Source organism: Petaurus breviceps, unplaced genomic scaffold, assembly GCF_028583685.1.
Source record: "Petaurus breviceps papuanus isolate PSGF00001 unplaced genomic scaffold, PetGlider_PUasm1.0 76, whole genome shotgun sequence".
Lineage (NCBI taxonomy): Eukaryota > Metazoa > Chordata > Mammalia > Diprotodontia > Petauridae > Petaurus > Petaurus breviceps.
This window is the reverse complement of record NW_027186473.1, coordinates 66110720-66123277: the sequence shown is the minus strand read 5'-3', so window position 1 is coordinate 66123277 and position 12558 is coordinate 66110720. Positions and strand designations below refer to the sequence as shown.

General features: G+C 39.6%; 1 protein-coding gene across 2 annotated transcripts in view; it reads right to left on the bottom strand.

Moving 5' to 3' along the window:
* The window catches only part of TLL1 (tolloid like 1), a 341130-nt gene that overhangs the window by 196632 nt on the left and 131940 nt on the right, over positions 1-12558 (bottom strand). For both annotated transcript variants that reach the window (XM_069105652.1, XM_069105653.1), the window contains 2 exons: positions 11661-11813; positions 10431-10548 (listed from right to left, as the gene is read on the bottom strand). In XM_069105652.1, the coding sequence (XP_068961753.1) occupies positions 10431-10548; positions 11661-11813 (271 nt within the window). The remainder of the gene's footprint in view (positions 1-10430; positions 10549-11660; positions 11814-12558) is intronic.

Sequence of the window (12558 nt, the reverse complement as noted above, 5' to 3'; positions counted from 1 at the left end):
AGGGAGGCTATGAATACAGGCAGTCACTAGACCTAGATCACTGGGCTAATGTTGCCTGATAAGTTACTTCTTTTCTTGAAAGAGCAGAGGTGGAGGAAAGGGGAAACTTGGCTTTTCATACAAAGTAGGAAACAAAAAGGAAAAATGCTATAATTTTAAAGCATATACTAGAAAACAATAATTCTCTAGATATGAGGCAAGTATACTCCTTGGTACCAGAAACTGGCACTTTTGGTTCTGTATCTCCCAAATCCAGTATAGTATGTGTTTAATAAAGGTTTAATGAATTCAGAGATATGAATTTCACATTAAAGTTAGGAACTAGATAAAAATTATGAAGCCAACTATAAATTTCTAAATTAATTGTTATATAGAAAACTGCTTAATGAAATATTTAGAGGCAGGCATCTGTGTGCCCTAAGCAAGGTTTGGAACTCTTGCCCCTACAACTGAAACATGTACCATCTGTATATTAGCTTCCAGTAGAGGTCTTTGCCACTGCAACACATGTGATGTAAGTAACATGGAAATCAGAAGTCTCTGGTATTTTAAAATGTGAGTAATTATAAAGGACAATGATAATAAGTGAGTCTCTGAGTGGTTTCCTCTATAGAATTACCTGACTTGCCTCTCTCTGTCCTACATTCATTATAATAAAAGTAAACATAGTAACTAAAACAGAGTATGTACACTCAATATGTTTGTGTTTACATGGAGCGATTCTTTGCTTAGATATTTCTATTTGAGGAGCTATAGCGAACAGAAGAGCTACCCTAAGAATCAGGAAAGCCTCAGTTCCAGTGAATACCTCCTCTGACACATCCTATCTAGGAGACCCCAGGAAAATAGTTATCTCTCAGGGCTGCCTGGCAGCTAAGGTTAGAATTGGCACCTGGCATTTTACACAGGTAGATGGCTTCCACTGACGGCTAGGTAGCACAGTGGATAGAGTGCCAGGCCTGATGTCAGGAAAACACATCCTGAGTTCAAATCCAGCTTCAGACACTTACTACTTACGTGACACTGGGCAAGTTACTTAATGCTGTTTATCTCAGCTTCTTCATATCCAAAATGAGGTGGAGAAGAAAATAGCAAACCACTCCAGGATCTTTGCCAAACATGCCCCCCCACACACACAAAACTACCAAATGAGGTCATGAAGAATTAGATATGACTGAAATTTATGAACAACAATAAAAACTGGATTTCAGTTTTCTCTTCCAGAATATGAGGGAGTTGAGATTGATAATATCTGTTTTTTTTTTCTATTTCTAAAACTACATATTTCAACAGTTATTCACATAGTATGGTTGATTACATTTTTTCCCAACATGAAGAATTTCCATTGAGTGCAGTCCCCTTCAAAGTTGACAGGTTAAAACTTAACAGGTTAAAACTAATTCTAATGATTTTCCCTTTCTTCAAAGTATTTTTGGAATTCCTTTGGAATTGTCTGAAGAGTCATTTTATGAGCCACTCAATGGGGGAGAAATTTACAAAGATTTATTATCACACACTGTTTGGGACCAGAATAGTATTTCCCATCTTGGAAGCTCAAAGAATTTCTGATTATACGGAAAAGTGAATGCCCTGCCCAGGAGCAAAGAACACTGATGGTATGCAAAAGAAATGTGTTGCAGGCAGTAAGGGCAATTCCAATAGAGAAATCACAGAATCTGACAGGGAAAAGGCAATTTAGAGATCATCTAGTCCAATCTCTTCTAAGGACTTCTGTGATGTGAAATGCCATGTGGTATAGGAGAAAGAGGATCAGACCTAGAAGAATGTAATAGGAGAAAGGGAAGAAACTAAGCACTGATTAACCACCTATTATGTGCAGGGCACCATAATAAGCAGCTTACAAAGTATCATCTCATTTGATCGATACAATAACCCTGCAAGGAAGTTGCTGTTAATATCCTCATTTTACAGTTGAAGAAACTGACACAGATAGAGTATATGTGTTTTGCCCAAGATCACACAGTAAATTTCTGAGGCCAAATTTGAACTCAGATCTTCCTGAATGTAGGCCTAACACTCTATGTATGACAGCAGCTAAGATCATATATCAGAGGACCAGAGTTCAAAAGTATCTTCTATAAATTATGATCCTATGATCTGTAATAATAAGTTAATAGAGATGGCAGAGTAGAAACAGGACCTCCCCACTGCTCCAGCTACCACCTTCCCCAATCCATGTAAAAGGGAACTCTAAACAAACTTTGGAGCTGCAGAACCCACAAAATGACACAGTAAAGCTAACCTCCCGATGAGGAAAGGCCGGAAAGAATCGGCCAGCACAGCGCTCTGGGAACCGAGCCCAGCCCCACACGAGGCTTTACCCCCAGGGTGGGCCTGACCAGCCGCTGGCCAGAGGGACTCCAGATCAGCAGCAGCTGTGGCCATTTCCAGCTTTATGAACACATAGATGCGAAGGACAAAGTGGGAGGTCAGTGCAGTCTGGACTTTGGGACCCAGTAAGTGGGAGTGCGTGGCTTTTGCCCCCAGGGCGAGAAGCCACTGAGACACCAGCACAGTCAGCCAGCACCATGTGGCAACTTCAGCTCCTGGCCTGCAGAGTGTAGGAAGACCAAGCACCAGTCTGAGGGGTAATCGCTCTTGCTTTAACCTGCTTGGATTTGCATTGCAGTCTAGGGTGGAGGTCCTAGGGTGTTTGTCCAGCTAGCCAGAGCATGTGGAGACCTCAGAGAGGGCACCCATCTAACATCTCCAGCAGCTGAGAAAATCCTAACATTTGGGATGAAAGCTCCCCTGTCTGGTGGCAGAGTCTTACTGTGGTAAAATGCCTGGGGTCAAGTGACTGAGGGGCGACATGACCAGGCAAAGAAAACAAAGCAGACAGAAAATTCCAACATTACATTCTTATTTTGGGGACAAAAAGGAGCAAAGCATGGAACAGGAGGAAGACAGTGAAGTCAGAACTCCTGCACCAAAAGCTTCAAAGGAAAATATGAGCTGGTTACAGGCCATAGAGAACCTTAAGAAGCAGATAAGAGAAGTGGAGGAAAAATTGGGAAGAGAAATGAGAACAATGCAAGAAAATTATGAAAAGAGAGTCGACAGCCTGACGGAGGAAAATAACACCTTAAAATATAGACTAACTCAAATGGGAAAAGAGGCTCAAAAAGGCAATGAGGAGAAGAATGCCTTAAAAAGCCACATTTGCCAGATGGAAAAAGAATCTCAAAAGCTCACTGAGGAGAATCATTGCTTCAGAATTAGACTGGAGCAAATGGAAGCTAATGACTTTATGAGAAATCAAGATGCTGTTAAATGGATCCAAACAAATGAAAGAAGACAATGTGAAATATCTCATGGGAAAAACCACTGACCTGGAAAATAGATTCAGGAGAGATAATTTAAACATTATTAGACTACCTGAAAGTCATGATCAAAGTAAGAACCTAGAAATCATCTTCCAGGGAGTTCTCAAAGAAAACTGCCCTGATGTTTTAGAACCAGAGGGCAAAATAGAGGTTGAAAGAATCCACCAATCACCTCCTGAAAAACATCCCAAAAAGAAAACTCCTAGGAATATTATAGCCAGGTTCCGGAATTCCCAGATTAAGGAGAGAATATTACAAGCAGCTAGGAAGAAACAATTTGAATATTGTGGAAACACAATCAGGATAACCCAGGATCTGGCAGCTTCTACACTGAGGGATTGAAGGGCTTGGAATATGATATTCTGGAGGGCAAAGGAGCTGGGATTCAAACCAAGAGTCACCTACTCAGCAAAACTGAGTATCATGTTTCAGGGGAAAATATGGTCATTCAGTGGAATAGAGGACTTTCAAGCATTCTTGCTGAAAAAACCAGAGTTGAATAGAAAATTTGACATTCAGATACAAGAAGCAAGAGAAGCATGAGAAGGACAATTCTGAAGATCACCTGGAAGGACAAGATACCAGATACTGAGATCCTTTCTTGAACTAAACTGCCAGACATTTAAACCCTGCTTCAGAGAGCACATCTCCGATGGACTGGCCACAAACTTACGCTTGTCAAAAAACTATTATATGGAGAACTCATACGGGGCAAGCGCTCACATTGTGATCATAAGTGATACAAGGACACTCTCAAGATCTCTGTGGGATTGATTGTGTGACATGGAAGACAGGGGAACAGGACCACTCAGCATGGTGTGTCCACATCAGAGAAGGTGCTGTGCTCTATGAACAAAGCAAAATTTAAGTAGCTCAAAAGAAACGTGAGATGCACAAATTTAGGAAATCCACCCCAAATGTTCACATGAACTATTTGTGCCATCAGCTACAGTCAGGAGCACTGTAACTGGACTCTAATACAGTGATGTCATTTTGGTCCTCTTCAAGAATGAACCAACAACCAACCAAGAGATCTTACACTTTACTCCTTTACATGAATTCTAAAATAGAGTCACATTTGCCTTTTGCTCTTCCATCTCCCATCCCCTTCCCTTTGTCCTGGCTGTCCTCCATGCCTGGAATGCTATCCCTCCTCATCTCTACCTCTAATTTTCCTGGGTATCCTTTAAGACTCAGTCAAAATTCTACCTTTTTCTGTTCCCTTCCCACACCTAGCTACTAGTGCCTCTCCCAATGAGATTTTTTCATCTACTCTATATCTTGTATGTCCCTGCTAATGATTATGTTTGTCTCCTCTGTTACACCTTAAGACCCTTGAAAGCAAGAATTGTTTTCACCATTCTTCCTATCTCCAGTACTTCAGACAGTGCCTGAGGGCATATAGTAGATGCTTAATAAATGTTTGACTGACTTGTGTAAGTATTATTATTATTGCTATTATTATTATTATATGCTCCTTGGCAAAAAAATAATAAGTTAATATGTTTAATCTGTAATGTCACCATAATTTAATCAGTGATATAATCAAGGGTTTAAATATCTATGTAATGATTATGTCCATTTAATGATTATCTTAAAGGGGTAAATACTGATTTCAATGTATAACTTCTTACACAGTAACAGTAATATTGTGCAATGATCAACTATGATAGACTTAGCTCTTCTCAGCAATACAATTATCCAACAATTTCAAAAGAATCATGATGAACAATGCTATACAGATCTAGATAAACTGATTCAGTTTTAATGAAGTTTAAAGCATACTATTTTCAAATTTTTTTTGCTTTGTTTTCCTTTTTTTCAGTTTCTTCTATTACATCATGAGTAATGTGGAAATATGTTTTACATGATTGCACATATATAACCTATATCAAATTGCTTCTCAGAGAAGAGGAAGGGAAGAAAGAAAAAAAATTTTGAATTCAATCTTATAAAAAATGAATGTTAAAAATTGTCTTCACATGTAACTGGAAAAATAAAATACTATTAAAAATAAGTGTATAACTTCCAGGACTTGGTTCTAAAAATAGCATCGGTAAGCACAGTAACATGAATTTAACATGTATATATATTTAATTCACGTTTACATGGGGAGAAGGGGAGGAGAAAATATTAGCACTGCTAGAACTCAATTGCTAGTGTTCCCTTCTCAAACAATCCTGTATTTATCTTTCTATTTAATTTCATTCATTCTTTTAACAGTAATTCAGTATATACTTATTTAACTACTTTGTATTTATTTGCATGTATTCTCTTTGTGTTGATTTGGTATATACTTCTATGTCTACTTGTTTGTCTCTACTGTTAGAAAAAGGCACCTTGAAGCAGATATGCATTCTGTGTATTTGTTTCCTCAGTGCCTTGCACAGCTTAGAGACTCTGGGATAGTTGTCACTTAATAATTAAAACACTTGCTGTGGTTCATATCTAGAATATAGAGGCAGTTCACTGTGAACTCAAGTAAGGTGGGATTTTGTTGTTGTTGCTTTTCTTTTTGGAATTCAGTTTCCCAGACAGGCTAAATTGTAAACATCTGAAGAATTGGCTACCTTTGAGCCCAGGTAATCCACAGTAATACATTAGGTGTTGAAATTTTCATGCCTTTTTGGCACTTGACCAGTCAGGTGCCAAGTTTTGGTGTTACACACATAGGCTCTCTGTCCTAAGTCAATCAGTATGTAGCTTTTGCACGTGGGCTTAGCCAAAATCAGGTACTATGCATGTGATCCCTGCAGGAGGAATCTGTGATGAGCCAATCAGATGCCAAGTAAAACTGTATATAAGCTGGAAGATTGATATCACCTTGGGGCTCACTCCTGAGAACTCTTTTGTCCTGAACCAGACTCTGGATAGCTATTGTTAAGCTCTCCCTCCTATCCCCCTCTCCCCCTCCACTATGAATGTGAGCGGAGAAGAAAATGAAGACAAAGCTGAAAAACAAGCATTAAGAAAACACATGATGATGAAGAAAATGAGCATTGAGCATGGAGCACTGAGAAGGACAGTGCTGTTGGCAGCAGGGGAGACTCACTGAAGGAGCATCCCAGTCGTGAGAGTGAATTGAGCTGAAGGGCTGACACCTGGCCATGGGAAGGAGGTTTAGGTTAAGCCTCTTTTAAGGGCTGTTATCAAGGGGCCTCCAGGTTTTAAAAGTGAATTAAGGAGGTCTATTCAGTGCAGCAGCAGCCCTTCTCTCACCACAGTGGTTAGCTATGACCCCCGACTGCCCAGCCACCATGTTGAAGGGACCCGCAGTTGACACTGATCTTGACACCACTTACTCCTGTGTGGGAGTTTTCAGACACAGGAAAGTGGAGATCATTGCTAATAAACAACGAAACAGGACCACCCCCAGCCAGTCACCTTCACCAGAATGTTTAATCAGTGATGCTGCAAAGAATCAAGTTGCAATGAACCCCACCAACACAGTTTTTGATGCCAAACATCTGATTGGTCTCAGATTTAATGATGGTAGTTGTATAGTCAGACATGAAGCATTGTCCTTTTCTGGTGGTGAATGATGCAAGCAGGCCTAAGGTCCAAGTGGAGTACAAAGGGGTGACCAAAAGTTTCTATCCAGAAGAAGTATCTTCTATGGTCTTGAAAGAAATTGCTGAAGTTTCCTTTGGGAAGACTGTCACAAATGTTGGGGTCACAGTACCAGCCTATTTCAACGATTCCCAATGTCAGGGCACCAAAGATACTGGAATTATAGCTGGTCTCAATGTGTTCCGAATCATCAATGAGCTAATTGCTGATGCTATTGCTTATAGCTTGGACAAAAAGGTTGGTGCCTAGAGAAATGTGTTGATTTTTGACCTTGGAGGTGGTACTTTCAATGTCTCTATTCTCACCACTGAATATGGCATCTTTGAGGACAAGTCCACTGCTGGGGATACCCACTTGGGTGGGGAGGACTTTGACAACAGAATGGTCAACCATTTCATTGCCAAGTTCAAGCTAAAGCAAAAGAAGGACATCAATGAGAACAAGAGGGCTGTTTCCCATCTTCACACTGTTTGTGAAAGTACAAAGTAAACCCTCTCTTCCAGTACCAAGGCCAGTATTGATATTGACTCCCTCTATGAAGGTATCAACTTCTATACATCAATTAGCCAAGCCGATTTCAAAGAGCTAAATGCTGATCTCTTCCATGGCACACTGGATCCTGTGGAAAAGGCCTTAAGAGATGCCAACTAGATAAGTTACAGATTCATGATATTGTCCTGTTGGGTAGTTCCACTTAAATTCTCAAAATCCAGAAGCTTCTGAAAGACTTCATCAATGGCAAGGAGCTCAACAGCACTGTCAATTCTGATGAGGCTATTGCTTATGGTGCAGATATCCAGGCTGCCATTTTTGTCTGATAAATCTGAGAATGTGTAGTTACACAATGGATATCACTTCTCTTTCCCTTGGAAATGAAACTGCTGGTGGAGTTATGACTGTTCTGATCAAACATAATACCACCATCCCCACCAAGCAGATCTTTACTACCCATTCAGACAACCCGTCTGGTATGCTTATTCAGGTTTATGCAGGTAAGAGAGCAATGACAAAGGATAACAACCTGGTTGGCAAATTTAAGCTCACAAGAATCCCCCCAGCAACCAGGGGTGTTCCTCAGATTGAAGTAACATTTGACATTGATGCAAATGACATCCTCAATGTTTCTGCTGTGGATAAGAGCACAGGCAAGGAGAACAAGATCACCATCACCAATGAGACATCTGAGCAAAGAAGAATTGAGTATGTGGTCTAGGAGGCTGATAAATACACGGCTGAGGATGAAAAGCAGAGAGACAAGGTTTCTTCCAAGAATTCTCTTGAATCTTATGCTTTCAAAATGAGGGCTACTGTAGAGGATGAAACACTGCAAGGCAAAATTGGTGATGAAGACAAACAGAAGATCCTTGACAGAATTTGAGCATCAGCAGAAAGAATTGGAGAAGCTCTGCAACCCCATTATTACTAAGCTGTACCAGAGTGCAGGGGGCATGCCAGGAGGCATGGCTGGTGGGTTCCCAGGGGGGTTGGAGCAGCCCCATCTGGAGGTGCTTCTTCTAGACCCACCACTGAAGAGGTCAACGAAAAACACCAGAAGAAAAAGCATTCCACACAACTTTTCAAAAATTGAAGGACTCAAATTTGTAGCCAAGGAAGTAGAAGTTTAAAAGTAACATTTAAGCTACTGCGTAAATCTGGGCATTCTGAATACTTGAATGTGTGCAAAGGGAGATAAGAGAACAATGTTGTACTTTATAAGTACTGTGAACGGGGTGGCTAGGTGGCTCAGTGAGTAAAGCGCCAGCCCCGGAATCAGGAGGACCTGGGTTCGGTTCTGGCCTCAAACACTTAACACCCACACAAAATAACTATCCGTGTAACTTTGGGCAAGTTACTTAACCCCAATTGCCCTCCAAAAAGCCAAAAAAAAAGTACTTTGAACAAGTGGAAATGCAATTCTTGTCCTGGAGAATAAAAATCTATGAATCTATTTAAAATTGGCACCATAAAAAAAAAAGTGAACTGGTAATGAGTGTAAATGTTGCCCTATCAAATAAGCTTTGTTTTCCCAGAGAAAGAAGCTGGGGGCAGGAGTCCCTGGAGCCTGCTGTCAAGCAGGAGCAGGGAGAGCCTAGAATGAAGCAGTCCCTTCCCCCATGAGCTGAGATAAGGAACAGCAGCAGGAGCAGAGAGTTGCCTTAATCAGGATCCAGGCAGGAACCAGAAGCCCTCAGTCCATAGACCTACAAGAGGAGGAGCTACAGGGCTCAAGAGTCAGCCCTGAGTCAAGATGAAAACTTTGTACCAAGGCAGGAGCAGTGAGAGTGCCAGATAGGAGGCTGAGATAGCAGTGTGAGAAGGACACACCCCCCCAGGAGGATTTTACTCTATTTTGATTACAGGGATTGTAACTGATTGTGACCTAGAGGTGGAGTGTGTGGTATCTTCTGCTACCCCTGGGGATGTGTTGTGCTAGGGAAGGCCCTGGCCTGGTGTAATGGTGATGAGAATTTGAATATCTTCCCTGCCCCTTAATAGGCTGAATGTACAGATGGCATCTGTGATGGGAGGAATTTGCTGAAGAGTGGAACAGAACCCACAGGAAGCTAGGAGTCAGAGCAGTTAGAGCCAGAGGGGAGAGAGGATGTACCCAAGGGGACAGATAGGTTTGTGTTTGTTTGACCCCTGCTGTGACACATAGACTTAAGAGTCTTTGTGGGAAGGCTGAAGAATGGTGTGCTATGGTATATTAACTTCTTTGTTGCTATGATGGATTCAGTTTCCTAGTGTTGGGATTTGACTTTCTGGTATTACAATAAATGTTTTGCTTCTATCTTCTATATGGAGAATCTATTATATTTCTCAATTGAGAACTATGCCAGCATATTAATAGTAGCTATCAGCACTGTGAATATTATGTTGGCTCTACACCTGGGATCCCCCGATTGCAATTGAATACAATGATATATGCTGTGTGCCATGTTACATAGAGTGTTATGTTATATACTGAATGATATGTTTTGTTTAAAGCCATATGATCACCTTAGAAATAAATTGATATGTTGTTATGAATTGTGAATAGTTTGGTTCATTGACTTATGGTTTAGTTTTGAATAGATAGAGTGCTTATTATACCTTGTGATTAGAACCTTAAAATTATTCACAGCAGCAGCCCTAAGGAGTGCTGTGTTGATTGGCATTACATTCACTGTCCTAGGAGCCAGGAGGTGGAGATAGTCCTATTTCTGCCACTAATTCACAAAGTAATCCTGAGTGAGTCACAATCACATAAGGCCTCAATTTCCTCCTGTGTAAAATGAGAGAGGTGGAGTATATGATTGCTAATTCCCTTCTCACTAAAGATTCAAAGGTGCTATACTTCTTTCTTCTAAAAAAATAAGATTCCCATGAGTAAAAGATACAAATAGAGATAACAACAAAAACAACTTACTATATACAAAAAGTTTAAGAAACTCCATTTTTTTCAAAATATGTTCACAATTAAGATTTCTTTTGGAGCTAAGATTAAGTAAATCATCTCTTGTTTCAACTCACCCACAAGGTCTATAAGTAAATACGATATAACTTTCTTCATCACTTCTTTCTATGAAAGTTACACACGTGTGTTTCTCCCAGTGCCTCATTGCCTGCTTGAACATGGCTCGCTGGCTGCCTGAAAGAATGGCATGGCATCAATAAACAACAAATGCTACAAAAGGTTAAAAAAGATGTCCCAATCTTTTGGGTTTCCCTAGATCAAGACTGGTTTAATAAGCAATATTGCCTTTCATAAAGACTATGTAAGTCTTTGACACCACTCTCAATCATGAATGAATCTCATTCTCAATTTCTAAGCTGGCAAAAGGCATGAAAATGTTTGAATTGCTTCAGGCAAATTTATTAATTTTTTATGGTGCAATTGAAAGAAACAAAAGAAAATCTCCATGACATTGGATGAGTTCCTAAAGGAACCAATGACAAGAGTGTGGAGCCATTTAGGTACTGAAGCATGGACATCCATACCTAATATCCCAAGTAATAAAGCTCATTATCTTTACCAGTATGTGTGCAAAGACACTATAACTGATATAAATTATTTAATTAGGTTATCAGAAATCATCTGTCAGTATACAGATTTAGTGACACATGGGAAACAGATTTAAAAACAAGAAGAACATTAAAGAATAAAAATATATTTAAATGTAAGCACATTCTGGCTGAGTAAAAGAAAGCAATCTGGTTTGGTAGGTATTCTTTTCTTTTCCTTATTCATCTTATATGATTATTACCATGTTTCCCCGATAATAAGACATTGTCTTATTATTTTTTTTTGGACAGAAAAACACCAGAGGGCTTATTTTCAGGGGAGGGCTTATTTTAATGAACATTGACAGCAATTTTAATAAACAGGTAAATGTGAACAAAAAAATGTACCCTTATTCAATAAGCAAATCACTGGGGAAGAACAGGATGACGTGCTCACTGCTGCAGCTCTGATTGGATGCAGCTCGGAGCGCGGCATGCGTTTCACGGGGTGGGGGGACGGTGCATACAGAGGGTACCGTAATGTAGCGTGTAGCGCAGGGGATCTCAATAGGGCTTATTTTCAGGGGAGGGCTTATTTTAGAGGAATCTTACACAGTAAGGGGAGGGCTTATTTTCGGGATAGGTCTTATTATCGGGGAAACACGGTATTATTACACAAATATATTTGCTTGATTAATTGGTAAGGCATTATTTTATTATTATTCTTCCTTTTACTAAAATACACAGAGAGATTCTTACCAGTAAAATTGCCTCCTATAAAGTATGGAATGACACCCCCAGGCCATATTCTTTCGGTTCTTGATGTAGCAGCCCTAGGAACCCGGTTTTTCTCATTTTTTCCTGAGAATTTTACAGCTGCTTTTCCCATGGTTGTGTTGTTTTCTTCGAAGCCTGTAGTGACATTTAATATATTCTATGAAATAGAAGTACTTCATCAGGGGTTCTTTTAGCCTCTAAAAGGACAAAGATTTAAATGTCTTAGTTCCATACTTTTACAAATAATTCTAAAGTTAAAATATAGCCAAAAAAAAAAACTTCACACACAACTTACATACTAACTCAAAGGCATTATTATGAAGCTATTTTCAAACATAAAATGTGTTATAACATTACAGCATGTTTAAAAGCAATGTCAGTGCATGCATAATAAATACAAAATAATAATAATAACTAACATTTACATAGCACTTTAAGTTATACAAAATGCTTTATAAATATTTCATTTTATCTTCACAAGTAGATGCTACTATTATCCCTCTTTTACAGATTGGGAAATTGAAGCAGAAAGAGGTAAAGTGACTTACCCAGAGCCACATGGCAAGTGTCTGAAGCTGGATTTGCCTTTAGGTCCTCCTGATTCCAGGTCTAGCACTCTAACCACTCTATCACCCAGCTGCCTCACACTATTATGCAGTAAGTCCATTGTTTTCCTCCTCTAAATTACTAAAAATTCAGCACCAGATAATTAAGATGGACTTAATAATTAAGATATGACTAACAGGTTAATTATTATTATTCAACTCATCTTAAGAGCACAGTATATCATCACTGTATCCCCAGGATCTAAAATACTTCCTGGCATAGAGGCACAAAGAGAAAGCACTCAATAAATTCTTTGCAAACTTAATAGTAATGA